This window comes from Cebidichthys violaceus, unplaced genomic scaffold, assembly GCF_023349555.1.
Source record: "Cebidichthys violaceus isolate CVI_PGR_0920_01 unplaced genomic scaffold, fCebVio1.0.p SCAF_21, whole genome shotgun sequence".
NCBI lineage: Eukaryota > Metazoa > Chordata > Actinopteri > Perciformes > Stichaeidae > Cebidichthys > Cebidichthys violaceus.
In genome coordinates, this window is record NW_027176384.1 from 11,975,781 (window position 1) to 11,990,959 (window position 15,179).

The window sequence follows — 15,179 nt, forward strand, 5'->3', positions numbered from 1 at the left end:
CGATAGGCTATTAGAGCAGATCTACGACGTGTGTCAAAAAATAAAAAAGGAGAAAAGGGGAGGGCGCATTTGGATATTCAGCTTGGCCGGCAGAGCGGTGCCTCTCCGCACACTGCAAAAAGTATCATCCCGTCATTTAGCAGGGAGGTACTTGCCGTTAAACACACGGGAAAGTGTGTTAAAGTTAGTGAGATCTTGTCATATTCCACGCATTTTAATAATTTCCCTGTGTCCTTTTCTATATGGCTTTGGAGAGATGTGTCAATCTGTATTCTGCTTCACTTAAACAAAGCATCTTTTTTTAAATCTTTACAAATTCGGACTAAAGTGGGACAAAAGGAATTCATTAATTGAATCCATTGATTATATTTAATTCCTTAAAAAAAAAAAAACCCGTAAAAATAGCACTAGATGACATATACAGACACTTTTGAAGTGTGGATTGCTGTTAATGACATTTTTTTCAGTGTGTGTTTGTGTTTCTGACGCACAAGTCAGTTTCCGGGCACGCAGCAACATTTACGCATGGCTTTCTCGGCTTATCAAGCAGCGACCACTTAGCACAAACACCAAGCAGCTTCCTATCTGTTGCCCACATGTCATTCAGATAGATGGTCAGGTCTCCCGTTATGAACCTAAGATGAGACGTCTGATCATCAGAAGGAAAGTCATTTTGTTTAGTTTCCTTAGAATACATTTGCCTACAAAACTATTTCTTGAAGCACACATTTGCGTCACAGAATGAGCTCTGTTCTCCAAAAATAAACCTGAAGTTTACAGGGCTCTGTTATCTACCCTCTGTATCCTTGATAACAAGGACACACCACGAACCAGTTGGGATTTGAGTGCAGATAAGGACACTTTTCTTGTCTGTATTCATGCCTTGCTGAAATCGTTTCAGGGCCCTCAACCTGAACGCTCTCTCATGTCAGATTCAGCCGAGCATTGCAAGGAAAACTCACATTTCCCATCTAATAAAAAAGGTTTCTTTGTATTATTATGTACATCATTATAAGCCTCCATTCATTTGCAACAGTGCAGTTTATCCGCAGAAATGTGATAATAAATTCCCCTTGCTTCAAGGGCTGTGGCAAATTTAATATGAAGTGACATTTTCTTGTGCTGAGACAATCAGCAAGGTAAATACCATGAATACACTGTACTTTCTAATGAGTCCCCCCCCCCCCCCCCCCCAAAGCCCCTTGTCACATACAAAACTAATCTCTGACTAATTTCCTCAGAGCTTCTCACTTATTATGGAACCCCAAAGTTATTATTTCTGATCTTGTCTTTTTGTCTACTCGTTTGTGTGTGTGTATATGCCCACGAGAGTCACAGCAGACAAACGAGGCTAAGTGTTGCTCACCTGCTGCCATTATATGAATCCTAAATTAGATTTACTGGGAAAATAGCTGACCGTGTCCCTCCGCTCAGGTTTCACTACAACTCATACAAAAACTGCTCCTCTGGGAGCTTTTGCCGGGCAGGGCTCAGAGGTGGGGTAGAGGAGTGTTTACAGAGAAGCAGTGAAGAGGCAGGGCGGGTTAACGGACAGTGTCAGTCAGACTGAAAGAGCAGAGATGGTCTGAAATAAATAAATAAATAAATAAATAAATATAGCTATACAAGAACACACAGCTTGATACACTTTAGTGAGGTGCTAATAAACAACAAAATACCACAAACCTGTTAAATATTGATGAATGAGATGAATATAAGACATTCATCTGTATTTGCCATATACAATAATCCAACACCAATCCCTCATGCTGCTTCTGTTTTTGAACCAGGCAAGCAAATGCAACGCTCTTCAATAGGATTATATGGGATTTTCACAGGGATCAGTTTGTTTTACAAAAGCAAATTCAGTTTGTCTAAATACACCAGACTGCTTTACAACCACTCCGGTTCTGTTTATCATTTAAGCTGCTATAATAAAGGTTTTTTGTCAACAATAGATCAACAGAACCATGTGTAATGTTACTGAGGTTGCGAGTAGTGACAAACGGAGATTCCTCACACAACTCTGTAGTTCCCTTGAACTCCACTTGCGTTTTTTTTTAAGCTCATCGTTTTGGTTTTACAGCCCTAAACTTCCAAATGCTCTTAGAATTAAAAACACTGATAAACCCGATTCTGCAGTTACAAACTGGCTACAATTGTAAAGACCGGGCTTTTTTCGCTGGCCATTTTAGATGCAACTTTGTGCAAAGGTTGTGCGGTTCGCAGTTTTGCGGTCCACTGCGCTTTTATTTGAACCTGTGGACCACTAAAGGTACACATTTCTTCAGGTCATGTTTCCACAAAAGAGCAGCAAAAGAGGTCAACTCAAGAGTGCAAGTGGGTGTGTAATAGAAAGAGACAGAGGGGTTTATGTAAAGGTTGTGCTTCTGAGTGAATTAGGAATGTGTGTGTGTGTGTGTGTGTGTGTGTGTGTGTGTGTGTGGCAGGCAGCAGGTGTGGCCTCTATCACCGGCCCCCGACCCCACCCACCTGTCCAGGGAATTTCCCCGGCTCCCGTTGCCTAGCAACCCCTTCGCTGTTTCCACGCCGACTCCTCACGACCGAGCCACAAGGCTGTTGTTTTCCCAACCAGTGAGCACACATCAGTGTGAGTGTTCACAATGGGAGCTGCACAGAGAGGGCAAGGAGAGAGGCAGGAGCTACATACGGAGTATAATAATGAGCAGAAGAAGAAGAAGAAGAAGAAGAAGAAGAAGAAGAAGATATTCAAAGAAAGCTGCTGGGAAAATAAAGATGAGCTTACAAGTGGGCATTTTCAATTGAACACATATTTATGGTTTTTCATTTGAACTACCAGAGGCATTTTAGTATCGGCTTCCCTTTAAGAAACAATAGGCCAATAGCACCCAAGGCCAATTTTTCACATCAAATTACACTTAAAATTCAAGTGGAGAAGACACAGAGTGTTTTCTTTTGGCTAGCTCCTACATTTGTGATCACCTTAGGATTCATGGTCACCTTTCTTAGGGCCGACGTTTGTGGAAAAAAAAGCACGTTGTAAGCACTGGGAAGCAGCCCAAGCCACATGACATGATGCACGTTTTTTTAATTATTTAATTTAATTTTTTTATTTATTTAAATTTTGTAAGTTCATTCAATTCATTTTTTTATGTTAATTCAAATTTTATTTTTTAAGTTCCTTCAATTACATTTTGAAAATAATATAATTATTTACATGCTTTTCACCCCAAAAAAATTTAGGAAACTGCATTTATTCAAAAAATCTTCCATAATGCTGTATTTCCACCCCTCTTCTTCCCCCACAGGCTGCCAAGCACAATTCATTTATTAATTCGGGGTTACCCTGGCAACAAATTATTTTCCAGTTTAAAGTTTAATTAGCATCTCCCTCGGCAGTGTTTTCCTGGAAAAGATGATTGGATGTTTGTTTTGTCTCCACATAAGCTGACACCAATAGGCAAAATGTTCACTGTCAGAAAAACAAAACTTTAGTTTTTAATTTTAGTGTCTCTTCATGTCCATTTGCTGAAAGTGAAGCTCCAGCCAGGAAGCAGTTAGCTTAGCATACATACTGAGAAATGACTGCGCTTAAGAGGTGCCAGTAGGTGATTTCTTTAAAAACAGTTCAGACAGAGCCAGAGCTTGCCATATTCTTGCTCATATGATAAATATGAAGCAAGTAGCTGGTCAGCGTAAGTTAAAAAAAAAGTAGCCTGGCTTAGTCCAAAGGAAAAGAAAATCCACCGACTATCACCTCTTAAGGGCTGTTGGCTTTTTTTGGAGGGGGGGCACACACGTTCCAATCAGTGCCCCCCAAGGCCAAATTGCATCCAAATTTACCATATGACCGGTTTCTGGCAAGCAATGTAGCATTTAAAAAGGCCAGTTCTGAACAGACACCGGTGCAGCGCTCACTTATAACAATGGACCGGGCTCATCACATCCAGAGAAGAATTCGGGCAAAGCAGCATCATCAATCTCTTTTAACCAAAAAGTGTGTCACAATGTGAGCCGTTTGTAAGCGGTAGGCTACCGGCAACGTTTCGGCAAGAAAGAGAACAAATATATATATATATATATATATATATATATATATATATATATATATATATATATATATATATATATATATATATATATATATATATATATATATATGTTGAATTATTACTCTACGACTGAATGAAGCCACATATCTCTACATTCTTCATGTTGGTATATTTGTAAAATCTTGGTCACTGTTGGACATCCCCATGCTTGTCTTTGACTGACCATCAGTAATAACAGAAAGCTTTTGTAGGTCACCATACACAAAGGAAAAAAAACATGCGTTTTCTCGCACCACCGTCTCCTTATTTGTGCCTTGTTGACTCAGTGAAAGAGAAGGGATGGCGAATGTGTGCGATATGATGTCTCACTCGGGACAGGGGCAGCCTCAGTCCCCTCTGTGCACTGACTGATCACATTACTATTAGCGAAAGCTATTCTGTCAGGAGAAGAAGTTATGGCCCAGTGAAGGAGGGCCTCAGGGTGAAACAGGAATCCAGTGACAGGAAGTAGGCTTTTTTTTGGGGGGGGGGGGGGACAAGAAGGGTCTTAGCTGTCCTGTTCAATTCTTTTTTAACTTCTAAAATCTTGTTTCCTTCCTGTACAATTAGGTTTTTGGGTAAGTACTTGTGCCGTCATTTGATAGACACTTTAATTCTCGACGGAGTGAACGGTGCCGAGACACAACAAATGTCCTTTGCTTAAGCTATAGGTTCAGCAGCACCGGTCACACGGGTAACAGGTGGATCCGATGGATGTTTTATCCAAATGTATCCACTCTGCCCAAATTTCATGATCTACAGCTTTATCTTTTGACATTCGTCCAGGCTGTCCTGCACACTAAATTCACATGTATGCTTCCAGACTAGGGCTTCATCTAATATCAAGATGCTAACATTAGTCACCGGTTTGTGACAGCACATCTCTGTCTGTGTATCATCGTCCATTTTGGAGCAACAGAACAGACAGGAGAAGGAAATAATGCTCCGGTCATTAAATCACAGTCCAGATGGTTTCGACTCTCCTGCTATCTAACAGGTCTTTCTGTAATTGTATTAAGATGTCACCAGACAAAACTGAAATGATACAACAACAAACTGAGGCGATATTAATTCATCCTAAACAGTATCTATGTCTATACAAAATCTTATGGCAATCCATGAATTAGTTCTTAAAATATTTCAGACTAAACCAAAGTGGTGGACAGATAGTCCGACACATCAATAGAGCTATAAAATAAAACGAAACCTTTCCAACCCAAACTCATTTTCGCTGCATCTGTCCGGTCACATTTCTTATCAGTCGTAATCCCTTCTGCAACAAGAAACAAAACCTCAAAGATCAGATATCCCAAAATGACCTCTCGATTGAACGTTGACGATTCCTCTTCGGAGATCGGGCCACGTTTGATGGGTGTGTGAACCCTGTCTCACCTTGGATAAGCCGATGCATCTGGCGACAGCGCCTGACGTGGCCTCGCCAAATCTCTGTCGTTTTGATCAGCCTCACTGCTCAGTGAATCACAGACGCAGGACGCTTCCAGGTCCCTGCCTGACGCAGGCTACATCTTTGAAGGCAAAAGAGGGGAACAAACGCATCTTTAGAAGTAAAGGATCTGAGGGATCCATCAGAAAGAGAGAGGGGGAGTCATTGAGAAGAGGGATGGAGAGGGTGAATATGAAAGACAACACAGGGGAACATAAAACGAGAGTGGGAGACAGAAAGGGTATAATGTAGACAGCAGAGCAGGATCTAGCAGGGACAGCCTGGCATCCTTTGATCAAATATTGCACGTTTTCAGCAAGGAGCGCATGAGAAGTAATTGAACCCTGAGAGTGTACGCGAAGTAAGTTAGAAGTTTTAACACAATACACTAGGCTATTAGAAGATGGGTAAAAGTGATAAATCCAGTGAAATTGAGGCAAACTAAAAAAGGTGCACTCCACCAGGTGTGTCACTGCTGTATTGTGTGGTTGAATCAACACAACCCACATTTGGTAACCCCACCCCCACACCCAAAGTATTATGGAACTAGTGGTGGACGGACACAGAGGTGCACACTCGCACACATTTGACCGGTCGCATGATCCTCCTGGCAGAGATCATTATTACCCTAATTCATCAATTTACAGTTGTTCAGAGATAAAAAAAAAAAAAAATAAAAAAATAAAAACACAACAACAACAACAACAACAACAACAACAACAACAGCAGTCTTTTGTTGTTGTTTGGTAACTCCTATCTGTCTGCTAAATATGAAGCTACAGCCAGCGGTTGCTTTTCTAAAATGTCGCACTATTCTGTTAGAAGCTCTTTTATACAGCCACAGGTCAAACTTTATAAATACAGTTTAAAATTCAGACCTCAGCACTCTTCTATATTTAAAAAAGTTGTCTTTATTTAGAAATACGGTGTAGACTCTCTGCTGCTTCCTGGGCCCCATACAGCTATCACAGCCATTTATGGTGTCTGCAACAGGTGTCCATGCAAAGATTATAATTAAACCAGATCATCAACCGCGATGAAGAGTCCCAACTTTAGTCATCATGACAGAACGGGGCCTAAATAGCATTTGAGAGCAGGCAAAGTGAATCATTACATTACAGTCATTTAGCAGACGCTTTTATCCAAAGCGACTTACAATTCAGGATCTATCTACACACCGTAGACGCAGCTGCGGGAGACATTCTGGGGTTAAGTGTCTTGCTCAAGGACACATTGACATGAGACTAGCTGGAGCCGGGGATCGAACCGCCGACCCTCTGATTGAAAGGCGGCCCTGCTCTCCACTTAGCCGCGGTCACCCAAAATAACTGAACTGGGCCATATGACTCTATTATGAAGAGGTGAAAGTGGATCCAAGATACTAAACTGAAGATCTTCACCACGGTGGTTTGGGTTTGGTTTCTTAGGGTTAGCCAAACATTTGATTAATTCTAATATACATTTTATTACAAAGATCTTCTGACACTTCATGGTATTTTACAATAGTATCGTGTTTTTGATAGATTATTAACACAATTTAAGGTCATTTAAAAACAGAAACCTTTTACTGTTTATGGGATTGATGCTAGCCTTCTCTTGTGAGCGTAACGAGGCTCAAGGATGAGAGCAGATAACAAGGCTTTGGTTGATGAAGTAGAGGCTGAAAACTGCAGCATTCAAATATTTTGTTTTCACCCAGTTTTTCTATGGTGGCTGAGTTGGTGTGTTTAAAACAACAACAACTCACTTTTACTTTGTGACAGACACAGCAGGCAGAAGCAGGTGTTTTGTAGTCGCTTGTGCTGAGACACACACACACACACACACACACACACACACACACACACACACACACACACACACACACACACACAGTCTGTAAACACAAATACCAACACATGTGTTGTTCTTCTCTCTGCCTCTCAGTCTGTCTCTGAAAATAAAGAGCAACAAAGGAAAATGCATTCAAGCATTCCTTGTGAAGTCTGGCTCCACGTTGTTGACGGAGGAGGAATACATAAGTGAAAGGTCCGAAAGAAATAAAGAGACCATGTGGTGACTCTGCAAAGTGGGTTTCTCACTCCCCCTGCAGGCAGAATTATATAAATGCCGGCCCTCATATTTCAACCCGTAAAGACCGTATGTATACATTTTCTATGAAGAATATAAAAATTGTCTACGAGTTCAGGAATGTGAAATGAGCATGTGGACGTTAAACCTGAGCTCCCCTGAAATAACAAGCTTTCAAAAGTAAAAGTAAAGTAAAATAAGACGCATTTTGAACTTCAATAGATGATGATATTTAAAATGCACAATGTCTTTAAATGTATGCAATATGATGTGCAATACGAAGACAACAGGAATGAAAGAAGAGGGACATTTATAAAATGAAATCAGAAACACAAAAATTGTTATGTCGAGAAAAATATACAAATGCTCTCAGTGCAGCGGGATGTTTTGCAAAAGTGCAAATCAATTAAAGCTGCTTGTAACATTTGTACCTACCAAAAGCACAAGTGTTTCGAGACAGTAGATCATTACCAGACACAAAAACAACCCAGGCACACTTTCATATGACATACTCAAGAAGTAAACAACACATGTCCAGCCTTTCAGGCTATTGGCTACAACTCCAAGTAACAATTAATTCCTTTTTTTTTTTTTTTTTAAATCAAAGTCATTGTAATTCACCAGTGTTCATCAGCTGCTGGTGAACCCTGGACCACAGGCACACTCCTCAAGTCTTTCTGACTTCACACAAACTGGTCAAGGTTGATCTCTGATACATTCCACTGCAAACCAGCACTCTACAACTCCGGTGTTTTAGTTTTTCAAAGACTTCTTCATGCAACGGAAACTGTTTCTTAAAATAAAGGTTTGAATCGGCTCAGAGGACAGGACTCCGAGGACTCGGTGCTCATTACAAACTACTTGTGTCAGACTGATTCACCTTTGTTAAAGCTGAAGTTCCAAACCATCACTTTTTCAAATAAGTATGTCCAATTAGCTGCGCTACTGTATATCAAAGGCTAATGTTAACAATTTACCAAAGAAGGCAGGTTAACGCCATCTTCAAAATCATCCTCCAGTTTTAAACCCGTACGTGACCCTCGACCACTGGCCTCCCAAACGTCTTTGAAATGTGTGTTCTTACCAACTCGCAGTACACAAAACCACACTGCCATGTTAGGACGGCCAAGGGGGAATGCCAATGACAACCATGATTTATGAGAACACTTACAAAGTACACACAAGGAGGCGGCTATATACTCTGGCTGATTGTCTTTGACTTCGGCAGAGCAACAAACAGGACATCTTTAATTTGTACTGAGTGAGGGGAGAGGTATATGATCTTATGTCTTTGGAAACAAGCATTGAAGGATAGTGTCACTGTTGTCCTAACCTAGCTCAAGGAAAGAAGAGGACAAGAAAGAGGCCAGACCACCCATGAGTTGTATCTAAGAAAGCAAACAAAGATGCATTTTTTTTACCTAGCTAAAACAGGAAATTAAGTAACTATCAAAGTGGAGACATAGAATATGTGGATGGGACATCTTTGGGTTTTTTATATGTGTGAATGTTTTTTGTCACGACAAACAACCAACCAAAAGAGTAGAAGCCAGAGGAGGAAAAAGAAAACCGTTAGCTTTACTACTGCAGCAAGTGTTTGGAGCAGCTGAATTGCATCTCCATGGTTAATTGTCTCTGCCCTTCATGGTGTAGCAAGGACAGATTATGGAGCAAAGCCTGTCCTCTGTCAAAAGACCTACATGTCACAGTATAAGAGCACAGCAAGGCCTTTAAGAAATAACTGAGAGCGGCAGTAAATAAAACCACATTTCATCTCGTGTAGATCATATATTAGCTATTTCATCAATGGAAGCACTTGTAAATAAACCATGTGAGCATGAAGGTACTTTAATCAGAACTCCTCTCACCTGGAAGTTGGACGGTGACTTGTCACAGGAGAGAGCTGTCAATCAGCTGTCAAACACACGCTCACGGTCTTAATGTCAAATGAACCAGGAAGTGAAAACACCTGTAAACACAGCTGTGTAAGGGCCTAAGAATGTAACCGTGGACTTGTAGTTTTTGTTCAAAATGAAAGCATATGGCACCATCTTGTGGTTGCTTTCTGATACTTCACACATGACATCATCTGCTAACTCGCTCTGAAATCTCTCTGGCCTAATAACCCAAATAACCCCCCCCCCCGTTTTTTCAAAATAAAACTGGGTAAAGATCAGTAATGCAATACACAAAGGCATTTAATTTGTACTGATATTTAATATTTAGACATGGGGCAACAGCCATTTTTACAGCACAATTTGCATAATTTATCAATACCTCCTGTATACAATCACAAAACCATGACAGTAGATTTTTTTTTCTCTTTACTTACAAGTGAAAAACCAGACAGGTTTTACAAGCATAATCTTTGTACAGTCAGCATACATCTTCAATAATTTGAATAGGTTTTCTTCATAATGTCCCCCTCTACTGCATTTTTGTTCTATATCTTTCTGTACCTCATTCTTTTTTTTTTCTTTAATAATATCTGGACACAAAAATAGTATGAACCACCAACGAAACATGCAACATCCAGTGTGAGCACATTTAAATTATCCTGCAACTGCATGAGTTGTTAAGATATAATTCTGTGTAGTTAGACTCTGGTAAACCTTTAGTGTTTGGTGTAAAGGCTCGGGTAAATCTGGGTCTCTATGGACAGACATATGGTCGTTTCACAGTCTATCCACTGTATTATATTGATCGAGAGAAAAACAACTTCCTTTTACTTCTATGATCACACACCTTTTTTTGTCTGCTAAAAGACCTATTGCTCCCCAAACCCCGGTATAAAAAGCTATGTATTTACAAGGTTGGAAATAGAGACATAGTATCTGTGTGTGTGCGTGTGTGTGTGTGTGTGTGTGTGTGTGTGTGTGGGTGTGTGTGTGTGTGAGAGAGATAGAGTGTGTAATTCTTTGTGTGTTACGAGAGATTTTAAAGTCAATAGTTTTAGACAGACAACACTTAAAAGAAGAGATATGCATTAGAGCAAATGACATGCATGGACTTGGTATGAAGATACTACACACAAGCACATGAGTATGAAAATAAGAAAAACAAAAAAACATACACTGACCTTAAAACTACTATCATAGCAGGTATAACGTCCATTTATTACAATTTTTCTTTTTTTGGTAATTTCACTTACACAAATACAACTATTCAAATGGGGAGTGCAAACAAATTGGAACATTTTGAATAGAAATGCTATCTTCTTAGTTGATTAATCTTAATTCATAACTATGTGAAATTTTTGGATTTGTGCATGTTAATTGCCATATGCGAGTGTGTGTCGGTGCCAAGGAGTTTCAGGCCCTCTAAACCTTGTAAACAAGTACTACATTGTGTATAAAACAAAATTTCTCAATGTTTTTTTTTATATGTACACCTGATATGTCCTGTAAACAAATATAATACAACATATAAAATAGTCTCACAGGCAATAAATAAAGATTCATATTAACAATACAAAAAAAAACGTGTTAAACTAAATTTTAAAAAAAATTACATTAAAGCAATAATCATGAAGGACATGAAAAACACAGCAGTGCAAAAAGAAAAATCATTATAAATGTTTTCTCTCTTCTCACATTTCTGGCAAGTCAAGATGCAGTTACCACCTTAATACAGTAGATGTTGCATAGAAATCACTCAGATATTAATTTTCACTCAGTTTGACTGAAAATAATGAATGAACCAGCTGTCCTGCCTCTTGACTCCCATACAAGCACACACAATGACCTTTTTCAAGACACAATGGACGGAGCAGACCTTTAGACACAACATTGGTGATCTGAAGTGTAAGTGGTAATACCAAGACGACGCATTTATGACAACAAAGCTGGGCCAAAACATCAACATGCTGCTGTAATAGCATCGTCGTATCTTAGAATGGTAATAGTGCCTTTTTTTTCATGGATGCTTTCCGGCACATTTGCCTATCTCCTCATATCGGCATCGCTTTACTTTAATTCTCTACTTCCTCCCCTTGGAAAGAATAAAAGAAAGTCTGACTATTTCATTTCTAGCAGGAGGATGACGTCAGATTTACATTCTAAGCAGAAAAAAGTGCAAAATACCACACAAGCGTTGTTGAGTGGACCTGCTCCTACAAATGCAAGCAGGACTGATACAAGAATCGTAATGTGCCTGGATCTCACAAAGAAAAACAAGAAGTACTTAAATCTCAAATGGTAAATGTCTCACATTCTAAGGGGCATTATGGGTAAATAAAACCTCTATGTCACAATCATCAAGACTTGATTGTCTGTGATAAAGATCTATATATCTATCTATATATGTTATAATTCATTTCCAACTATGACACTTCACTATATACAAAGTGAACCTTAGAGGCGATGGTTGGTTGTTTTTTTTGTGCAGAAAATGTGGCACAGCATACCATATAGATAGACTCATGCGCAAAATATATGTCCAATTTGATATATATCTATATATATATCAATATTGTTCATTATTAAACAATAATTATTTGATTGAACTGAGTTTACACTTACGGAGAGAAAAAGAAAAAGTGAACAAGGAGATGTTTTTGTCAATAAATTCATGCTTGCTGAGATTTCCTTTTTTTTCTCGCGAAATGGAATGCTAGGTAGTGAGTTACAAAATATACTATGTATCCTTTCCAGGATGGATTTTTAAGTTCTTAAATAATTGAGGAGAAGTCAAATGATAGAACTCTACGCTAATATCATAATACAAAAATAAATACGAGGTCTCCGTAGCGGAGTCTTCAATATTTCTTTCCCAAAATGCTTTGTAAATCAATAAAACTCTGCGCTCATAATAAAGCAATGAGGAAAATCTTTCATGGATAAAACATCTAAATAAATAAATTATAATCCACAAGTGTGTCCATTCCCTGTAGAATTAAAATTTCTCTTCTGCATGAATGAGTGTGCAAAGTTGTCTTAAATAATTGTGTGCATTGGTGTGTGTGTGTGTGTGTGTGTGTGTGTGTGTGTGTGTGTGTTGTGTATTAAAGTGTTTAATACCTGGTTGATTCCGTGCTTGACCTCTGACCTCAGCACCTGCTTTTTTTCCTCAGCCCTGGCTACACTACTGTACACCGTACGTCCTGTAAACGTGTGTTCATTTCCTGTAAACGCATTTACTACTTCCTCCAAACTTCCTGCATGACAGAAATCATCATCAGAATTGCCCCAACGAACAAAAGCGTCTTCCAAAAACTCTGAGCCCTGAAACAAAGATTGAAGAAAGAGATATTTTTCGAACTCAATCCACCCTTTACCCCGCCGAACAAGAGCGGATCAGTGTTACAGATGTTGAACCTAAGCGTCCCCAGATGACAGAAACCTCTTCGTGCCCTCTCAAGCTTAGTTTTCTGGTTGTTTTTTTCGACTGAGTCTCCTTCTATGAGTGGATCTGGGCGGTGCTGGCGAGCAGCTTGTGCCAGCTCACCACTCGCTTGCGGAGGTCGACTTTGTCCAGCCACACGTAGGCCTCCCCGATCAGAGTCTTCTTTACAAACTTGCCACCGTTGGACACCAGGAACAGCTGGTGTGAAAAGACCATGAATCAGCATATCATCCACCGGGTTTAACAAGAGATCGTGTATGCTTAAAGGAATAGTTTGACTTTTCAAGCTAGCTGTTTCCCCCCCCGTTTCCAGTCCGTATGCTAAGCTAAGCTAATTGTGTCCTGGTTCTATATATATATATATATTCAGCAGACAAGAAAGATATCAATATTCTAATCTAACTCTCGGCAAGAATCTTAAACTGCTCGTGACGAATGATTACAGATTGTATAATTTCTATTATGTGAGTGCATGTGCTAGGGACTGGGTTAGGATTACCTGTAGCGAGTGTCCGGCCGGGTTCATACAGAAGCGGAAGGTTTCGTTAAAAGATGGCTCCCGGTCATGACGGCACACTCTGGTCTTCTTCTTGATGATCCTTTTCTGGGTAGCGATGTTCACCACATAAAGCTTCACATAAAGATCTGTGGACACACACACACACACACACACACACACACATCAATGTAAAGCTGACATCATACAGAATGAATGTGATTTAGATTGTTATGCTTTTATATGATATATAATACCAAAGACTTTGTTCAGAAAGTCAAGGCCGCTTCACATGAAGAGAAGAAACTACACACCAGCTTTAGAAATAGTCACAGATATCACGATAGCCAACAATAAAGTGTTTATGCTATGAGTCACTGCTACAAATTCTGTACATTCTGTCAATGGAAACAACCCTTTGTGTGCAGATCCCATCTGGAAGCGAACCAAACAAGCGGCGAGCAGCTTGGGTATTATTATTATTATAAGAGGAGGCGAGGTGGGCGGCAGTCTGCGTTTTAACGAGGGAAGAGAAGTCTGTGCACCAGAGACTCGTCTGTCCAGTGTTCAGAATTGCAGGTTCACATGTACTCGAAATGACGTTGCGTTCATATTGTAGCTGGTCTTCTAAACTGCAAGACAATTACAGTAAGAACACACATTTGTCACCATGGGTGTGGCCTTCTGGGCATGGCTCGCTATTTTCAATTGTAAAAAAATGTATGACTTGTACTATTTAACATAACTCCTATTACTGTACAATGACACTAGTTGTAGTTATTGTCAAAATGAGCACAGTGCCCCCCCCCCCCCCCCCCCCCTCCCCTCCCCCCCGCCATCTCTAGTGTGTCCCTTTTGTTACCTGTTTGTGTGCAAGCATCGCCTGTCTTAATGTTTTTAACATTGCACAGCTATATAATTGATGACCAGGTTAAGTATGTGCCTGATTCTGATATCCAAGGGAATGCTGAAGGGAAAACTCTATCACGACGCCTGTGGTTCTGCATTTAGGAAAAACGGGCAAGGATTCTGGTGTATGTCAGATGCCAGCCTTTCTAAACAGCGTGGGCTGTGTGGGCCTCCCAGCTGTCAAATATTAAAATGATGAAAAAAATGAAATGCATCACATATAATAAGAGACTTTGAAGAGTTCTGACAGAAGTAGTGGAAATAATGAAACAGACGGTAATAAATTAAGAAACTACCGCTTTTGAAAAGTCCTGCATGTTGTTGAGACCTTTCTGCGTGAGCCTAAGCATAAATGGACGGAAGGTTTGTGTTACAGTACCAGGCAGGTGGTCTGGACTCTTGAACTTGTAGGTGATGTTGCGACATTGAAGAATCTCAAGGACTAGTTGCTCTCCCTCCGTCTTAATCTCCTTCTTCAGGGCAATCTTGATCTCCCCCATTATCTGGGACTTACCTGAAGACACACACACACACACACACACACACACACACAAACTGAATCAGCCACGCACAGTAAAAAACAAACTACATACTTCTCTGTTCTCTCACTCCCTCTTTAAAATCAGGGGTCTTCTGGCGTGTGACCGCCCTCCGCTGGAAACAAAGTGTACTCTCATGATGAGTAATATCAAACATGGCCTGCAAGCAATCGCATTTATTTGTTCATCAAGGATGGAGGAAGTTATGAGGAGCGCTGGTTGGCTTCTGGTTGCCTTGGAAGCTGAATGGAAATGACAGTTTTGAAGCCTCTGTGTGTTTGTGTGTGTGTGTGTGTTTGTGTAAA

The 15,179-nt window shown here is 40.0% G+C and overlaps 1 protein-coding gene across 1 annotated transcript in view; it reads right to left on the minus strand.

Moving 5' to 3' along the window:
• Window positions 1-10,406: 10,406 nt before the first annotated feature.
• pcloa (piccolo presynaptic cytomatrix protein a) overlaps window positions 10,407-15,179 on the minus strand; it is a 54,539-nt gene continuing 49,766 nt past the window's right edge. Inside the window, exons 25-27 of the mRNA XM_068717412.1 lie at window positions 14,715-14,849; window positions 13,430-13,575; window positions 10,407-13,128 (exon numbers count right to left, since the gene is read on the minus strand). Coding sequence (XP_068573513.1) covers window positions 12,985-13,128; window positions 13,430-13,575; window positions 14,715-14,849 — 425 coding nt within the window. The 3' untranslated portion in view covers window positions 10,407-12,984. The remainder of the gene's footprint in view (window positions 13,129-13,429; window positions 13,576-14,714; window positions 14,850-15,179) is intronic.